The sequence below is a fragment of the Leuciscus leuciscus genome (assembly GCF_965113295.1).
Source record: "Leuciscus leuciscus genome assembly, chromosome: 7".
NCBI lineage: Eukaryota > Metazoa > Chordata > Actinopteri > Cypriniformes > Leuciscidae > Leuciscus > Leuciscus leuciscus.
Window position 1 is genome coordinate 22,209,015 of NC_138731.1, and position 17,099 is coordinate 22,226,113.

The following is a 17,099-nucleotide window of genomic DNA, read 5'->3' on the forward strand; positions in this document are numbered from 1 at the left end:
GTCACATGCGGCACATTCATCATGTTGAATTTCTTTGGTGTCGTTTGAGCACATTGTATAAAACATTGCCTTTCCCTGTGATGTTTATTTGGCGGGAGATCTGTTGTCTCTCGTCTGGTTGCCTCCTTACAGCCTGAGACTGAGTATTGACACATTTCTTCTTCTGGGATTTTAAAACGTAAATTGTTTTTATACTAAAAAGATGACTAGTAACTACAAAACAAATGTGTTTGAATTTATTCGTGAAATACAGTGACTATGAGAGGAAACCTTTTCAAGGTGGCATGATCTTCTTTTCTTTTTTACAAGTGTCTGTTCTGTTGCCGTTAGGGAAGTACAGAGTGTTCCAGTGACACTTGGACAGTTCCGAGTTTTAGTTCCTGTCGTGAGAAGTTCTGTAGTGACTTCAGGAAACACTGAAAGCTCAGTCAGTTGTAACAGCGGAAGTCATTTGTGTTGATCTCAAGACAGACAAAACATTTGTGAAAAAGTTCTCACAGCACCATCTTCAGTAACTTATCTGACAAGAAGACTGACCCTCTAGTTTAGGTGTTAACCTCAGTTTTTTGTGCGCTCTGAATGCTGCTGATAGTGTTATAGTATTACTGTCCACTTTTAGCTGATTCTGTGTATTTGACTTTGGTGAGGGGGAGATGGTGAACCTGATTTAACATCTTTGTTGATCCAGGAACAACATTCCAATACACCAATCAGATTTGAGGAACAAGTTAACAGTCTATATCAAGTTTAGGCGTACAACCAAGGCAAGGCATTGCCTCTGTATCATTTGCTTCTGATTTTAGGGCTAATATGTTATGGATATTAGGTTTAAGGGTAGGGACAGGTTAGGGCTACATTTTCAGACTGGAATGTTGGTCCAGGGTCAACACAATATGTTTATCCTGGAACATGTCTTACTTGGTAAAATCACAGTGACCTGGTGGAGATAGTGTGGCACTCTCTATTATCTTTTTTCTTCCCATCTGTTAGATGTACACTACCCTTCAAAAGTTTGGAGTCAGTAATATGTTTCTGAGTTAAGTCTCTTGAATTATTTGATCAAAAATATGGTAAAATACTCACTAAAATGACTAAAACTCACTAAACGTTACTAAAAAAATATTTTTTTTAATTAATAGTACTTTTTTTTTTTTTTTTTTGCCAAACCCCATAGCAATCTCTTGCAACTTCATGGTTGAACACAGCTGGTTTAGGAGACTGTGTTTCCAAAGAAATTTGTGTTATGTAGTTTTTGAATATGGGAATTTGTATTCCCCTAAAAATATGGACTATTGTTTGACACTTTGATAAAACAGCCATTTTTGTTGCATTTATTTTGTTTATTCTCAGAACAGACTACTGTAATTTCCTACAAACCAATAATCCACCCAAATCTTTAATTACGTCACCACACCATCATTCAGCATTTCAGTTGTAGAAGTGAGCACTTCCACACACTGACATTTTCATCAAGAAGAGCAAAGTGAGCTCTGATATTCCTGTCATGTGACTTTCAAGAACGAAATTAAAGTAAAATAAATTCCACATTCGTCCTGACATTTCCAAAATACCCTCTATGAATCTGTGAAATTCTCAGAATCCAGGACATTCGCAAGCATAGATGCTTATTTATCACAGGGCTCCTGAGACTGAGGGAAACCCATTGTGGCTTTTAAAGTTCCTGTGCATCCAAAACTATTAAAGCCAGGAATGTGGAGTGTCTGGGTAGATTCACAGCCCAAGACAAGACATTTGAAGTAGGATCGCATTTCATGCATCTGAGGAGGGAGCAAACCATTCCTAAAACTGTTAACTTAGCTCTTCTTCTTTGACTCTTTATGAGGCCACACTGTGGGACGTATAGGACAGACATGGAACATTGGCTGTCTGTGGCTTGCGAGCTGCCGCCTGGTGTCAGTTCTGCACACCCTCATGAGTGTGTGAGTCTTATGTGTCCTGCCACCCATATGGAGTGGAGCCACTATGTCTCATCTCTGCATGAGTGAATTTTTTGTTCCTGTGGATGTTACACATCATAACGTTTGCTCCTTTCATGAGACTAGTATGTTTAGTTTAAAAGATGCCACAATAAATGGTAGGGCTGGGTATTGATACAAATTTGATTCGATTTTGATTTTACTTCAGTTTCATTCAATATCGATTAATTTGGATATATCAGGTACAGTTCATGTCTCTCTCAACTAAAGCTGTAAACCTTACAAACACAACAATAACATTAAAGGTTTAAATTGACCTAAGTCAGTTATTAGCATTTTTTTTTATCAAAACTGTGAATTCATAACATGACATTGTAACCAAAGTGCCAGTCACTTTTTAATTGGCTTTCTGTGCTCATTTCCTGTGCATTGATCCAGATAAGAGTCCGCTTCCTGTCTTTGTTGTGTCCACCACGGCCAGGGCATTAGAGAGAAGTGAGGTCCACCTCTTTCTCATTCTCCAATGAGGAACGCCTGAATGTTTGTTCTCTGTTTGCACACGTGTGACTCCCAATTATCCGCCCCTGCTCACGTGCCCGCGTTGTGGCTGAGTGATTTATGTATGGTGAATAACATTTCGTCTGGCTGACAGGGATGATCAGATGGTGGTCGTTAGCAGGTCTGAGAGGTCCTGGCCCAAGGTGAATGGTCCTATTCTGACCCGTCTGCTGCACGCCGCTTCCAGTGGCGAACGTTCCTTCGCACCATCCACGCGGATGTGAGGATCTGTATGCCAACATGGTTTTCTAGCTTGTGCGCTGCATCTGGCTGCTGTAAATATTAGCTTTTCAACTGAACGTGGCCACCCTCAGATATTCAAAGGCAGAAATTGAGAAGCGTGTTTTTTTATTTAGTTGTCTGGCACCCTTTTCTAAACCAGCAGCAGACAACTTGGTTACGTTCAACAAACATACGGTAAGCAGTGCATTCAGTCTGCATCTTCTAGTGCTGGTGGTTTTGGACTGGGGTGAAGGGGTCTGTGAGACCGATTTCAAAAGTGCATTGGGTTCAGCTCCATTACACATAAATATAAACAAATACTCACTGAAGAGATTCGAAAATAACAAGCTAATAAACCTGCCCCCTCCTGATGGCACATCATAAATTGATCCTTAGAGATCCAGATCCTGCCTCTCAGTGTTTGTGTGTGAACTTAGAGTTTTGTTTTTCTGTGCATGTGTCTTTTCAGTGTTTTTTTAGGGATACACCAATGTAAAAAATTTGGACTGATAAACTGATAATTTTTTCATGTTATGGCCGATAACCGATAAATAGTTTAAAGGGGTAATGACGTGTGAAATCAAATTTGCCTCGATCTTTTGACATATGTGACCCTGGACCACAAAACTTCAAATACATTTTTTGGATTTGAGATGTATACATCATCTGAAAGCTGAATAAATAAGTTTTCAATTGATGTATGGTTGTTAGGATAGAATAATATTTGGCCGAGATACAACTATTTGAAAATCTGGAATCTAAGGGTGCAAATAAATCTAAACATTGAGAAAATCGGCTGTAAAGTTTTTTAAAGTTTATGTTCGCGATTTTGCTGCATCCACTCACAAAAATATTTTTCTTTATATATTTACGGTAGGAAATTTACAAAATATCTTCATGGAACATGATCTTTACTTAACATCCTAATGATTTTTGATATAAAAGAAAAAACGATAATTTTGACCCATACAATGTATTGTTGGCTATCGCCACAAATATACTCGTGCGACTTGTGACTGGTTTTGTGGTCCAGGGTCACATATAAGAGGTAATTTGTACCATGAGAACATCTTTCAAGTTTCATAGCTTAAAACATTAAAACATCATTTTAAATGCAACAAATGCTACGAATTTGGGCATCAAAACATATAGGGCCCTATTTTAACGATCTGAAACGCAAGTGTCAAGCGCAAAGCGCAAGTAACTTTGTGGGCGCACAAAGGGCGCTGTTGCTATTTTCCCGGCGGGATAAATGCCTCTTGCGCCCGGCGCAAATCTAAAAGGGGTTGGTCTGAAGTAGCTTCATTATTCATAGGTGTGGTTTGGGCGTAACGTGAAATAAACCAATCAGAGCGTCATCTCACATTCCCTTTAAGAGCAGGCGTGCTTGTTCTAAAGCGGATTCCTATTATAACGGCGGATTTGTCAGGCGCGCGCCAGGAGCGGTTCACAGCCGAGGAGACCGACGTTCTCGTCAGGGACATTGGGGATGGAGAAACCCACCCAAATTAACTTCGGTTAAACAGGCGTATGATAATTTGGGTAAATGTGTAAGCTATGTATGCTTTTATAATAAATTGTCTATCTATCTATCTATCTATCTATCTATCTATCTATCTATCTATCTATCTATCTATCTATCTATCTATCTATCTATCTATCTATCTATCTATCTATCTATCTATCTATCTATCTATCTATCTATCATCTATCTATCGTAATAATGTATGATTTGCAAAACAGAAAACTGCTGCTTCTGTGTAGATGAGAGAATCAAAGTGCGTGTTGTGCACACGCTACATTGATTATGGCCAAGCATGCGCCCTTAAAATAGCATATGAATAACATGCGCAACGCGCCACTGACTTTAAACTATTTTTTCCTGGTTAGTGGCGCAATTGTTTTCTAAACCTGCAAAATAGCATGAAGGAACGTTTGCGCCGGAACACGCCTCCTCTTTGCGCTGCACCGCCCCCGGGAGCGCAAGTGTATTATCTAACTTACCGACGTGCTTCTGTGGAGGGAAAAGTCCGCTTTGCGCAGGTGCAAAATAGGAATGATACATGCGTCGGTGTACGAAGTCAATTGCGCTGGGTGCAAGATAGGGCCCATAATGTACAGTGTGAAAAAATAAAATGCATCTTGTTAGTCAAACTATGCGAAATGAGCATGCACAGCTAAGTATCAATAATTCAGTATCATTTCTATGATACTGAAACATTAAAAATACATTTCTAAAAATTTGCCAGATAACCAATTTTTGGGGACTTTTTTGCCACATTATTCATAGGAACGGTGAGAAAATAAATAAATTTGGAAACGGGATTATGACGCAAGTTGGACTTGGACTCAAACTTGTTTACTATAAAAAAAAAGTTGCTGCCTTAAATTTTTAAGTACAATCAACTGATGTTTAAGTCATTTCAACTTAAATAACATTAAACTGTAAAAACATAATGTTCTCATAACTTATTGATCATATCATTTTTTTACAGTGGTAAACACCACTGTGCAGGAGACTGAGTGCATGCAAACAAAGTGGACAGCTTAAAGTCCTTATGTACATGTCTTTTGTGAGTGTGAATGCGTAGAAGATAGGCAGAGAGATGCTCATGCTGAGGTTTGCCATGATCCTCCTGTGATGGGCAGGGCGTGTGCATCTGAGCCTGTGCACGTCCAGGAAGGGCTCAGTAATCCAGTGCTGCCACAGGCATGCTGAAAATGAGGAGCCCCTGAAGAGTTGTGGAGAGCACTGTCACTTTTTCCACCCCAGCAGGGTGGAGGAAAGATGGAGAGATGGAGGAAAAGAGAGGGAAAGAACATGGATGGTTATGGTGGTTAGAAAGAGAGAGAGAGAGAGTGAGCAGACAGAAAAAAAGAAGCCGTCGTCCACTTGTTGTGTCGTCGGCATTTGAACCTCAACACAAGGCATGACAGAGAAATTAACAGTTGCTGCTATTCTTTCCTTTCCTCTGATCCAGCTTTCTCATTTTTTGTACTAGGGGGGACAGCTGACCGCTTTTTTCCCCTTCATAACTCACAGACCTAAACAAATCTACCTTTTGCTATTAGAAACAGTTCTATGTGCCTAAAGTAAATGAACCATCAAAGGGATAGTTTCCCCCAAAATAAAAAAATCTGCCATTCTTTATTCACCCTTATTCATTTCTGAACCTGTATGACTTTATCTGCTCTCTGAAGCACAAAAGAAGATACTTTGAAGAATGTTGGTAACCAAACAGCTTTGGTTACAATTGACTTCCACTGTATGGGCAAAAAACATTTAACCATTTCTCTAAATATCTTCTTTATGTTCCACAGACGAAAGAAAGTCATACAGTAGAGATGCACGATTCGGAATAAATTGAGATCACGACTCTGAAAAGACTATATAACGTGTAATTTACTAGAGGTTCTGACTAATCTTTTTAAGTCTCTTGTCGCCACCTACTGGTGTAACAATTTAATTGATACAATCTTTATTTGAAGTGCCAATTTACTTTCAAAAGTTGATTCATTTTATTTTGATCACTAGACATCTGTGTTTTATATTCGAACTATAAACTTGTATAAATTAAATAATGATACTAAGACTGTTTGTGAAGGTGTTTCATACCTAAACATGACAACTGCTGTCTGGCTCAGTGGCAGCGCCAACGCAGATCTGAATGTTCGCTGTGATTTCGTCAGAGGTAGTAGTCACAGTCAGACTATAACAATAGTCACAGACGAATCGTTGTCATTTAGGAATAAAATCGCGTAGGTGTTTGAATCGAGATCTAACATACAGGGGTCGGAACGATATGAAAGGGAGTAAATTATGACAGAATATAAATTTTTATACATTAGGTATACAGTTCATAAATAATAATACATTAGGGGTGGACAGTATTTGAGATTTGCTTAAAATTGATCAGGATTTTTTATGGCCAACAATTTATGACCAACAATTTATGGCAAAAAATAAATAAAAAATCATATATACAATATATGTAACTAAGTAAAAGCTGTTTATTTGTAGACAGACGGGGTTAATAGTGTGACTGGAGTAGCCCTTACAAGTGCATCGTGAATGGAAACAGCATGTCTGCCAATTGAAGGTGTCACAACTTGCTACAGTGAACTCTTCCATTGATTATAATGAGAGCAATTTAGCTTATCAAGAGGTGCTGCTCATGTCCGCTGTAGAGACGGTGTTACTGTTGAACCCTCTAATTTGAGGGTCAGGATGAGGAGGTGTAGGTTTGAGCTAGCTGAACTGCCATGCTGAAATGGGAAATTACCCCTTCTCAGGAAGCATAGAGGGATTGACAGTTAGCAGGCCACAGCATTAGCCGAAGCTGAAGGGATGCGCTAAGACTGAGGCAGTTAGAAGGTTTGAGGGGCGTGGAGGAAGTGTCACGGTTTACAGAGCTGTGTGTGTGTGTTCGATACCACGTAGAGCAAAGCTCTCACTAGAGTATTGCAAAGTGTGCTGGGGCAAAGAGTGAGGAAATGTGTAACAGTCAGGGCAGCTTTACTGTGTATTCAGTGCACTCTGGATGAATGAGATTAATCTCTTACTTTCGGGCACGGTGGAAGATGATGCTCGGCACATCTTTGTAAGCCTCTTGCGCTTCACTGTTATCCGTTTGTCTAATCAAAGTCTACCTGCAGGAGAGCCCTAATGAACGGAGTGTGAAAGTGCCTCTGCAGATCTCGTTCTGCCTCTCTCTCACTGCTCTTTTAAATCTCTTTCCTCTGGCTTGCTCGATTCCACTCATTTTAATGTAGTTGTTAACAGCTTGTGGTGGAGCGGTTTGTGTGGCTTTGGTGTCGGTACAGAACTCTCAGAAGTTGTTGGGTAGCGTCGGACTCGACGAATGATGGAGCACAGACACAGACGAGTCGCTCTGGTGCAAAGTTGTGAATGAGGGACCTGCTCACTCTTAACTAAGCCATTTCTCTCTCTCTCTCTGACTCTCTCTCTCTCTCTCTGTCTCTCTCTCTTCTGAGCATGCATCATTGGACAGTTTCCCGCAATGAATCATAGAGCTTGTGATTTGAGCCAATTTTACCTTGGTGTAGAAAGACTTTGGTAATGACTTTATATCAAAATACTGCAATCTATGTTAAATTCTCCCAAAAAAATAAAAATAAAAAATGCTCCGAAAGGGATGCACAATCTGTCGGTGACCATATCAATATGGGCCAGGTTTTTTTTTTTTTTTTTTTTTTTAGTTCTCTTTTATTATTATTTTATATATATATATACAGTACCTGTTAAAAGTTTGGAAACATTACAATTTGTAATGTTTTAGAAATGCTCACCAAGGCTGCATTTATTTAATAAAAAATACAGTAAAATAAGTAATATTGTGAAATATTACAATTAAAAAAAATTAATACATTTCAATTTTTTATTTATTCCTGTGATGGCAAAGCTGAATTTTCAGCATCATTACTCCAGTCTTCAATGTCACAGGATCCTTCAGAAATCATTCTAATATGCTGATTTGGTGCAGTTGAATTTTTTAAGCAGTTTTTGGTGCTTAACATTTTTGTGGAAACGATACCATTTTAAAAAAGAGCAAAAAATTTATACTTTTATTCATCAAGGATGCAAAGACATTTATAATGTTACAAAAGCTTTCTATTTAATGAATGCTTTACTAAATTTATTAAATGATTTTAATAAATGCAAAGAAATGCTGTTCATTGAACTTTCTATTCATCAAAGAATCCTGAAAAAAGTATCACCATCTTGCAAAAATGTTAAGCAACAAAAACAGTTTTCAAAATTGATAATAATAAATGTTTCTTGAGCATCAAATCAGCATATTAAAATGATTTCTGAAGGATCATGTGACACTGAAGACTGGAGTAATGATGCTGAAAATTCAGCTTTGCCGTCACAGGAATAAATTACATTTTAAAATATATTAAAATAGAAAACTGTTATTTTAATTTGTAATAATATTTTAGAATAGGCTATTACATAAATGGAGCATTTGTGAGCAAAATAGACTGTTTTCAAACTTTGACAGTAAAATCCTTACCATATTCACAATATTTTTCAATTTTATATTTCTAGTAAGATCGAAAAATATTTCAAGAATATGGTTACTGTTGCTCATGTTGCAATAAGTGGACAGCTGAAGAGGAATGACTTCGGCTTGCTTTAGTTGTAAATCTCTGTCAATGCACACACACACCATCATGATTTTCATTGGCATCACTTTGATGCTCGAGCTTTGTAAGTGTTTTGTTTCACTTTGTTTCTTTAGTCCCTGTTGGATCTGATTGGCAAGCCTGTATGTTTTAACACTGTAGCACTCGTACGCTGAATATAGCTGCGCTTCTGTTTTCTGAATTCTCCTTTCTCTCTTTCACTTTCTTTTTTGTCTCATTGTCTCTCTCGCTTTCTTTCTGTGTCTGCAGGAGTCGGAAGATTCAGATCCGGAACATTCCTCCTCATCTCCAGTGGGAGGTGAGTGTGTAACTGCTCAGGCAGAGAGAATAGTGTGTGTGTGTGTGTGTGTGTGTGTGTGTGTGTGTGGTCAGGACTCTGTCTGTCTTCTCTGGGCTTGCAGCGCTTTCTTTCTCTAACTGACGATGCATTAGAGAATCTCCGCCCATACACACAAATACACTTCCTCTTCAGTCCGTGTGAATCTGTCTGGAGAGTGTTCAGCCCTGGTGACCCGATTGTAAATCCTGATGACATCATCACAGTGAGCTCTGGCCCACTTACACGCTCACACACACTTCGTTTGTGTATTTGGACACTGTGCCTCTGTATTCTGCATTGCTTTCTTGAGTTTAGTGGCTCACTGTGTAAAAACGATGTGTTCATTCTATAACAAAGCCATTTTTTTGTGACATTTGCACACCACTTTTGAATCTGGACAAGCTTTGGTAGAACTGCAGAATATCAGTGAATAATAAAAATTCAGTCTTTTTCTCAAACAAAACTATGAAATGGCAAGAGCTACATTACCATTTTTTTTGGTAGTTACCATTAATTACCAAGTTTGGGTTCAGTAAGATTTTTTTTAAATACTTTTATTCAGCAAGGATGCATTACATGAAACAAAAGTGACAATAAAGAAATTGATAATGATACAAAACATTTCTGTTTCAAATAAATGCTGTCCTTTTTAACCTTATATTCATCAAAAAAATAAGAAGATGTATCATGGGTTCCACAAAAGTATTAAGCATGATTTATAACTGATTTCAACATTGATAATAATAAGAAATGTTTAAGATGAGTAATGAATCTGCAAATTCAAATTTACCTTTACAGGAATACATTTTTAAAATATATTAAAACAGAAAAGTTATTTTTAATTTAATTTCACAGCCTTGGTGAGCATAAGAGAATTCTTACCTACCCCAAACTTTTGAACAGCAGTCTATGTACAGGTATTCTTAATTTAAAGGATACAGATTTTGATATTTGACATAATAGTGAATATTTTATTTTGGGGTAAAGCATTCCTTTTATTTTCCAACTCTCCTATTTTCTAGTATTCTATCTAAAAACAGTTTATGTGTTTATATGTTTTGCTGATTGTGTTTAACTTATTGTGCTCTTCTCGTTGCAGGTTTTGGACAGCCTGTTAGCACAGTATGGTACTGTAGAAAATGTGGAACAAGGTAAAGACTTGCCATGGTATTTTCTATTTGGTTAGTTGACATTTCAAACAGTGCCTCATGGTATGACATGCTATATTCCATCTAACAATATATACAATTATTTTGTAATTACCATGCTTTCTGCTTGTATGATCTACTATTAATTGAACTAGTGAAGACAAAATAGTTTTTAATAAATAGTGAAGAACTTGGGAAAGAAAATGGTGACTATTAAGGTTGTCAAATTTGATATATTATGCAATTGAACACGTTCCCTTAATTATTTAATATTAATGTACATGTGCAGAGTTTTTTCTCATTTGTTTTATTAATATTAAAAATTTGAGTATTTTGTTTGATTCATATTTTCAATAATAGAAAATGGCAGGTCTGTTCATTTACATTTACTCAAAAAAAGGTGAATTTGAAAAGCTGCATTACCATGAAGCATAAGCAGAGCATGCACACAAATTATTTTATTAAGTATTGACTTTTGACATCCCTACTAACTAGTTACAGCATTTAAAAATGCATATCATCGTTGTTGAGCGGAAACCTGATATGTTCAAACCCGTTACTTTAAAAAAAATAATAATTAAAGACTGTGTTGTCAAAGTTGATATTGTGGCTTTGTATATGGTCAGACACACATTTGCATATTTCATTATTTTATTAACATTTGTGACCCTGGATCACAAAACCAGTCTGAAGTCGCACGTGTATATTTGTGGCAATAGCCAACATTGTATGGGTCAAAATTATAGATTTTTCTTTTATGCCAAAAATCATTAGGCTATTAAGTAAAGATCATGTTCCATGAAGATATTTTGTAAATTTCCTACCGTAAATATATAAAACATTTATTTTTGTGAGTGAATGCAGCACAATCGCGAACATAAATGGACAACTTCACCTTCAGTTTCCAGATTTTCAAATAGTTGCATCTCGGACAAATATTGTCCTATCCTAACAACCATACCTCAATGGAAAAAAATTACCCATGTGACTGGTTTTGTGGTCCAGGGTCACATTTGACCAAAATCAAGTTCAAATTGCGAGGTTACAAGGTTATATTTTTGACCAGCAAATTTTTTAGAGAATTTGGACATACATGTTTTGTCTGTCATTAGAACGGCCGCATCTGAACCAGTAAGTGCATCACATTAACTTACAGTTATAGGGCCCTATTTTAACGATCTGAAACGCAAGTATCAAACGCGAAACGCAAGTAACTTTGTGGGCGGGTCTTGGGCACTGTTGCTATTATACCGGCGGGATAAATTACTCTTGCGCCCGACGCAAATCTAAAATGGGTTGGTCTGAAGTAGCTTCATTATTCATAGGTGTGGTTTGGGCGTAACGTGAAATAAACCAATCAGAGCGTCATCTCACATTCCCTTTAAGAGCAGGCGTGCTTGTTTCATGGCAGATTGCTATTAAAACGGTGGATTTGCCAGGCGCACGCCCGGAGCGGTTCACAGCCGAGGAGACCGACGTTCTCGTCAGGGCCGTAAAACACAGAGAAGTGGCATTGGGGATGGGAGAAACACACCCAAATTAGCTTTGGTTAAACAGGCGTATAATAATTTGGGTAAATGTGTAAGCTAGATTTATGCCTATTTTTTCACATCTTCAAGGACACAACAATGATTTCCCTCGTGTGTTAATATTTTTCCTTGTAATAATGTATGATTTGCAAAAATGAAAACTGCTGCTTCTGTGTAGATGAGAGAATCAAAGTGTATGCACGTTGTGCACACCCTACATTTTATGGCCAAGCATGCGCCCTTAAAATAGCATATGAATAACATGCGCAACGCGTCCTGGTCAGTGGCGGAATTGTTTTCTAAACCTGCAAAATAGCATCAGGGAACGTTTGCTCCGGAACACGCCTCCTCTTTGCGCTGAACCGCCCCCGGGAGCGCAAGTTCATTCCCTAATTTACCGACGTGCGTCTGTGGATGGAAAAGTCGGCTGTGCGCGGGTGCAAAATAGGAATTATACATGCGTCGTCGGTGTACAAAGTCAGTTGCGCTGGGTGCAAGATAGGGCCCATAAAGTTTATTGTAGTTGTGTAAGCACTCAGTTTTTTCTGTCATTTGGACAATATGATGAAGTGCTACTAACAGGCTATTTAGGACCACGTTGGCTATGACTAGACGACAAATGCTAAGACACTCTTCCCTGCTCATAAAACATTAGCCTTTCTATCTTTTCTATTGGGGACTTTGTCAAATAGCACATTTGCTGATATACCCGTGTGTGGATGAATTTAAATTGCTAACAGACTATGGACTACAGAGACAATGTGTGCATTTAGATCACACATTATCCAAACTTAAATCCCATCAACACATGCTGCCAGTGGAGACGTCTCAGTTGTGAGGTTCTGTAATTGTCTTTCCCAAAAGAGAAGGGGAGGGGGGGGGGGGGTGCTCTTGAGACTGAGTGTGAATGAGAGGAAGTCTCAGACAGACAGTGCATGAGAGAGAGATGAACACTATGGCTGAAATGAGCAGTGTGATGGCGCAGCAGTGTGTGGATTGAAGTGGGAGAGTGTGGCGAGGCTCCAGCTGTAATGTGTGTGTTTTCAGGGAGGAGCAGCATGGTAGAAGGGAGGTAAATGTAGGCGCCTGTGGTCTCTCTCTCTCTCTCTCTCTCTCTCTCTCTCTCAGAGACCGATTGCGTTCACACCTGGCTTTAACATGCGTCTCCTGTGAACTCTTGTAATTCATGACACACATCACTTACTTTATCAGTGTGTTAACTTAATGTTGGTACAGTGGTGCTTTACATGATCTGTCATATTATGTTGATATCAGATGCAGACACCTGTCCAAATGCAAAGGGCTCTCAGAAGTTTCTGTTCACTTCAAATGTTCACTGAGCAATGTTTTGGACTCTGTTTACACCTTTTATGTAGTTCATGATCAAGACAATAACTCTCTCATCTTTGGAAATGTGTCAGTGATATCCAGAATGAGAGTCCACAATAAAGAAAAGAGAAATATTTTTAAAATCTTGTTTAAAACGCATACAGAGTTCTTAGAAATGCACTCTTTGTATTTATGTTGGTTTCAATAGTTTTGAATGGTTTTCAAGTTAAAGTTTATATTTATATGATATTTTAATGACTCTAAAACTGTCATGGGGTGTAACAGTCAAGTACAAATCTTATCCTAAAACATTGAATACATGTGAATGACATTTTTACTAAAATCATTAATTACTAATTCAAAAATAATATGTGACCCTGGATCACAAAACCAGTCTTAAGTCGCACGGGTATATTTGTGGCAATAGCCAACAATACATTGTATGGGTCAAAATTATCGATTTTTCTTTTATGCCAAAAATCATCAGGATATTAAGTAAAGATCATGATCCATGAAGATATTTTGTAAATTTCCCACCTTAAATATATAAAAAAAAATTTTTTTGTGAGTGGAGGCAGCACAATCGCCTATAGAAATGGACAACTTTAAAGGCGATTTTCTCAATATTTCGATTTTTCTGCACCCTCAGTTTCCAGATTTTCAAATAGTTGTATCTAGGCCAAATATTGTCATATCCTAACAAACCTAATATCAATAGAAAGATTATGTATTCAGCTTTCAGATGATGTATACATCTCAATAAAAATAAAAAAAGACACATAAGACTGATTTTGTGGTCCAGGGTCACATATTACGTTTTTGGGGATATGTTTCAACTGAACTATTTTTGCCTAGTAAAAAGTTAAATTATCTGAGAGTTTGTCATATTTTATATAAAAATCAAATATTAATAAGCAGTAAATATCAGGAGAGTTTATCCTTCTTATATCTTATACTCTATGCCCTTAAAAAAATATAGAAATTAATTTCTAAGTCAGAAATTAAAAATGCTTATAATAGAAGAGGTATATTCAAGCTATTCAATTTTTTTTCCCAGTATTTTTGAATAAGTCAATAGATCTAAAATAATGATCTTGTCATTATCTTAAATAATAATTGTAACTCCAGCATTGTTTAGAAAAGGAAATTTCATCTTATGAAATAAATATGATGTCGGCATAACATGAGGACACATAGTTCTCGTCATTCTTTCTCAGGGCCTATTGATGTGTCTTCATTGGTGACACTCATTGGTTCTGAGATTGATCGCTTGAGCTGCATTATAGTGAGGCTTTGTGGTTCTCTTCATGTGTGAAGCTCTGGATTTCTGCCCAGCCATCCCACTTCCTTCAGACAGACTGTCTAGTTCTCTAGACACACAACTCCATCTAATCAATAAAGAGGCAGGCTTTCCTCTTAAAAATACCATACACATACACATACGCATACGCATACACATTGTCTCTGCAGTGGCTTCTGTCTGTAATTATTGCAGTGACCTAAGAGGAATTCTTGTAATGTGGAACAGCTTTCATTTAGTCCCATTTCACAGTCTTCAGAAAGTATAATACAGCTTGACCTTTTAACACAGCGTTTCTCAACTGGTGGGTCGCAGAGTGTGCAGTCAAAGAAACAACATGTTTTTCCTGAATCAAGACTTATTTTTTTTAAGATTTCATTTTGCCGATTTTTGCCTTTATTATGATAAGATAGTATTGAGTGGACAGGAAGTGAGGTGGGAGAGAGAGAGGGACGGGATTGGGAAAGGTCAGTGAGCCGGGACTCGCGGTGTGCGCTTTATATCACTTCACTATATATAAAGAGCAAAAGAAATTACGAGCATTCAATGTCGTAGTTACGTTGTCAATTAGTAAGTCATGAAATTACCAGAAAGTACCAGTCGATTACATAACTTGTACTTAGTGTGTTAGCTGGGAAGGATTTGCATGCAGATATGATGCTTATTCTATTGATCAGGATCATAAGGTCCTGAGTTGTAAGTGTATAGTTGGCAGTTGAACGTGTATAGCAGCATACACTCTTGAAGTGTAGGGTCTTGCCCTCATTGTGTCTGTATTTAGATGATGCACAGAGCTTTGATCCATGGACGTCAGGGTTGCTTTGTGCTTCTCTTGTGAAGTACACATGTGGCCATGGCACAGTAATCCTCATTTAATATGCAGACACACACAAGTGGCTCTTCACAGCACTAATGTAAAACTGCATTTGTTTGTCTGTATGCATTTCATACAAAAGCTTGCAGTCTCATATGCTTATGAATATGACCGAGCTCTTTGTTTCTAAATATTGACTTCTCACTCCCTCTCTCACCTGATTTCATTTCTTTTTGCAGTTAACACTGATACAGAAACAGCAGTGGTGAATGTGACGTACTCAACAAAAGAGGAGGCTAAAATGTAAGAATTTAAGAATAAAGTTTTCTAGTTTTTTATTTATTATTGATAGGGATATGACCAAAATCATATGTAAGAGCATAAATAAATGTATCATGGTAATGGTATGTCAAAAACCTAATGTTGTAATATTTGCTAATTTTGTTTAATAATATTTAAATATGTAATATTTGTAATATAAAATATTTATAATTGTATACATTTCAAGCTTAAACACATATTAATGTCATCTTAATTGAATGCACATATTTAAGGAACTTAAAGTACTCAGCAAAATAACTATATCCTCATAACATACACCACCATTGTGATATAAAATTACTCAAAATTAAACATTTTGTCACATTAATAGTGTGTATATATATACACTTTTTTCCTAAAAAATCTTATCCCAAAATGTTTTATATATTACATAATCAATTAATTTTGTGGCATTTATACTAAAATTAAAGAGACTTCATCTGTGTTCTTTTGTTTGTTTTTTTGCGAAAAATGAACAAGTCTGAAATTAGTGCAAAAACTGCTATACATTATGTAACATGAGTTTAAAACACTCAAAACTGTGATAGATTATACATGAGGAGCCATTTTTGACACCATTGTAAAATAGCAGCTAAATATACATGCATACCAGCTGATATTGATGCAGTGAAGTTGTCTGCATTGAACCTCATCTTCTGCAGAACCTCCACTGGTTGACACAACTGTCACTGGGTATTTACCATCACACTGCCAGCCCTGATTTTTGATTAAAAAAATGGCAAAACTCTCCACCTTTACACTGTCATTGTATTCCACTGATAGTTTTCTCTGTCCTTGTCTTCAGCGCTGTAGAGAAGTTAACAGGACAGACGTTTGAGGATTACTCCTTTAAAGTGTCTTATATTTTGGATATGGATGCTGCTCCACCACTGCCTGCAACCCGGAATCGCCGGGGTGGAAGGACATCACGAGAACAGGACTCCCTGCCCGGGACCTCTGGAGGCTCCCTGGGGCTCCGACAGAAACAGCCAGACTTCCCCCTGCGCATGCTGGTGCCCACACAGTTTGTGGGAGCCATCATTGGCAAGGAGGGTCTCACAATCAAAAACATCACCAAACAGACACAGTCTAAGTGAGTGTGATGTATTGATGTGGTTAATAAGAGTTCATTTTGTGGACCTCAATTAATATAAATACAATTATTATTTGTATAATTATATAATACATTTATTAATTACAAATGTGATATACACTACCGTTCACAAGTTTGGGTTCGGTACTATTGTTTTTTTATATATACAGTATATTTTTGATAGGAGCCTCCAAGGCTGCATTTATTTGACCTAAAACAGTGAAAAATTTTACAATTTAATTGAACTGTTTTTTATTTTAAAGTGTAATTTATTCCTGTGATGGCAAATGAATTTTCAGCATCATTACTCTAGTCTTTAGTGTCACATGATCCTTCAGAAATCATTCTAATATGCTGA

At 37.3% G+C, this 17,099-nt stretch overlaps 1 protein-coding gene across 2 annotated transcripts in view; it reads left to right on the top strand.

Moving 5' to 3' along the window:
* The window catches only part of igf2bp2a (insulin-like growth factor 2 mRNA binding protein 2a), a 69,291-nt gene that overhangs the window by 25,847 nt on the left and 26,345 nt on the right, over positions 1-17,099 (top strand). For both annotated transcript variants that reach the window (XM_082175673.1, XM_082175674.1), the window contains exons 3-6: positions 9,138-9,186; positions 10,307-10,358; positions 15,567-15,630; positions 16,454-16,741. In XM_082175673.1, coding sequence (XP_082031799.1) covers positions 9,138-9,186; positions 10,307-10,358; positions 15,567-15,630; positions 16,454-16,741 — 453 coding nt within the window. The remainder of the gene's footprint in view (positions 1-9,137; positions 9,187-10,306; positions 10,359-15,566; positions 15,631-16,453; positions 16,742-17,099) is intronic.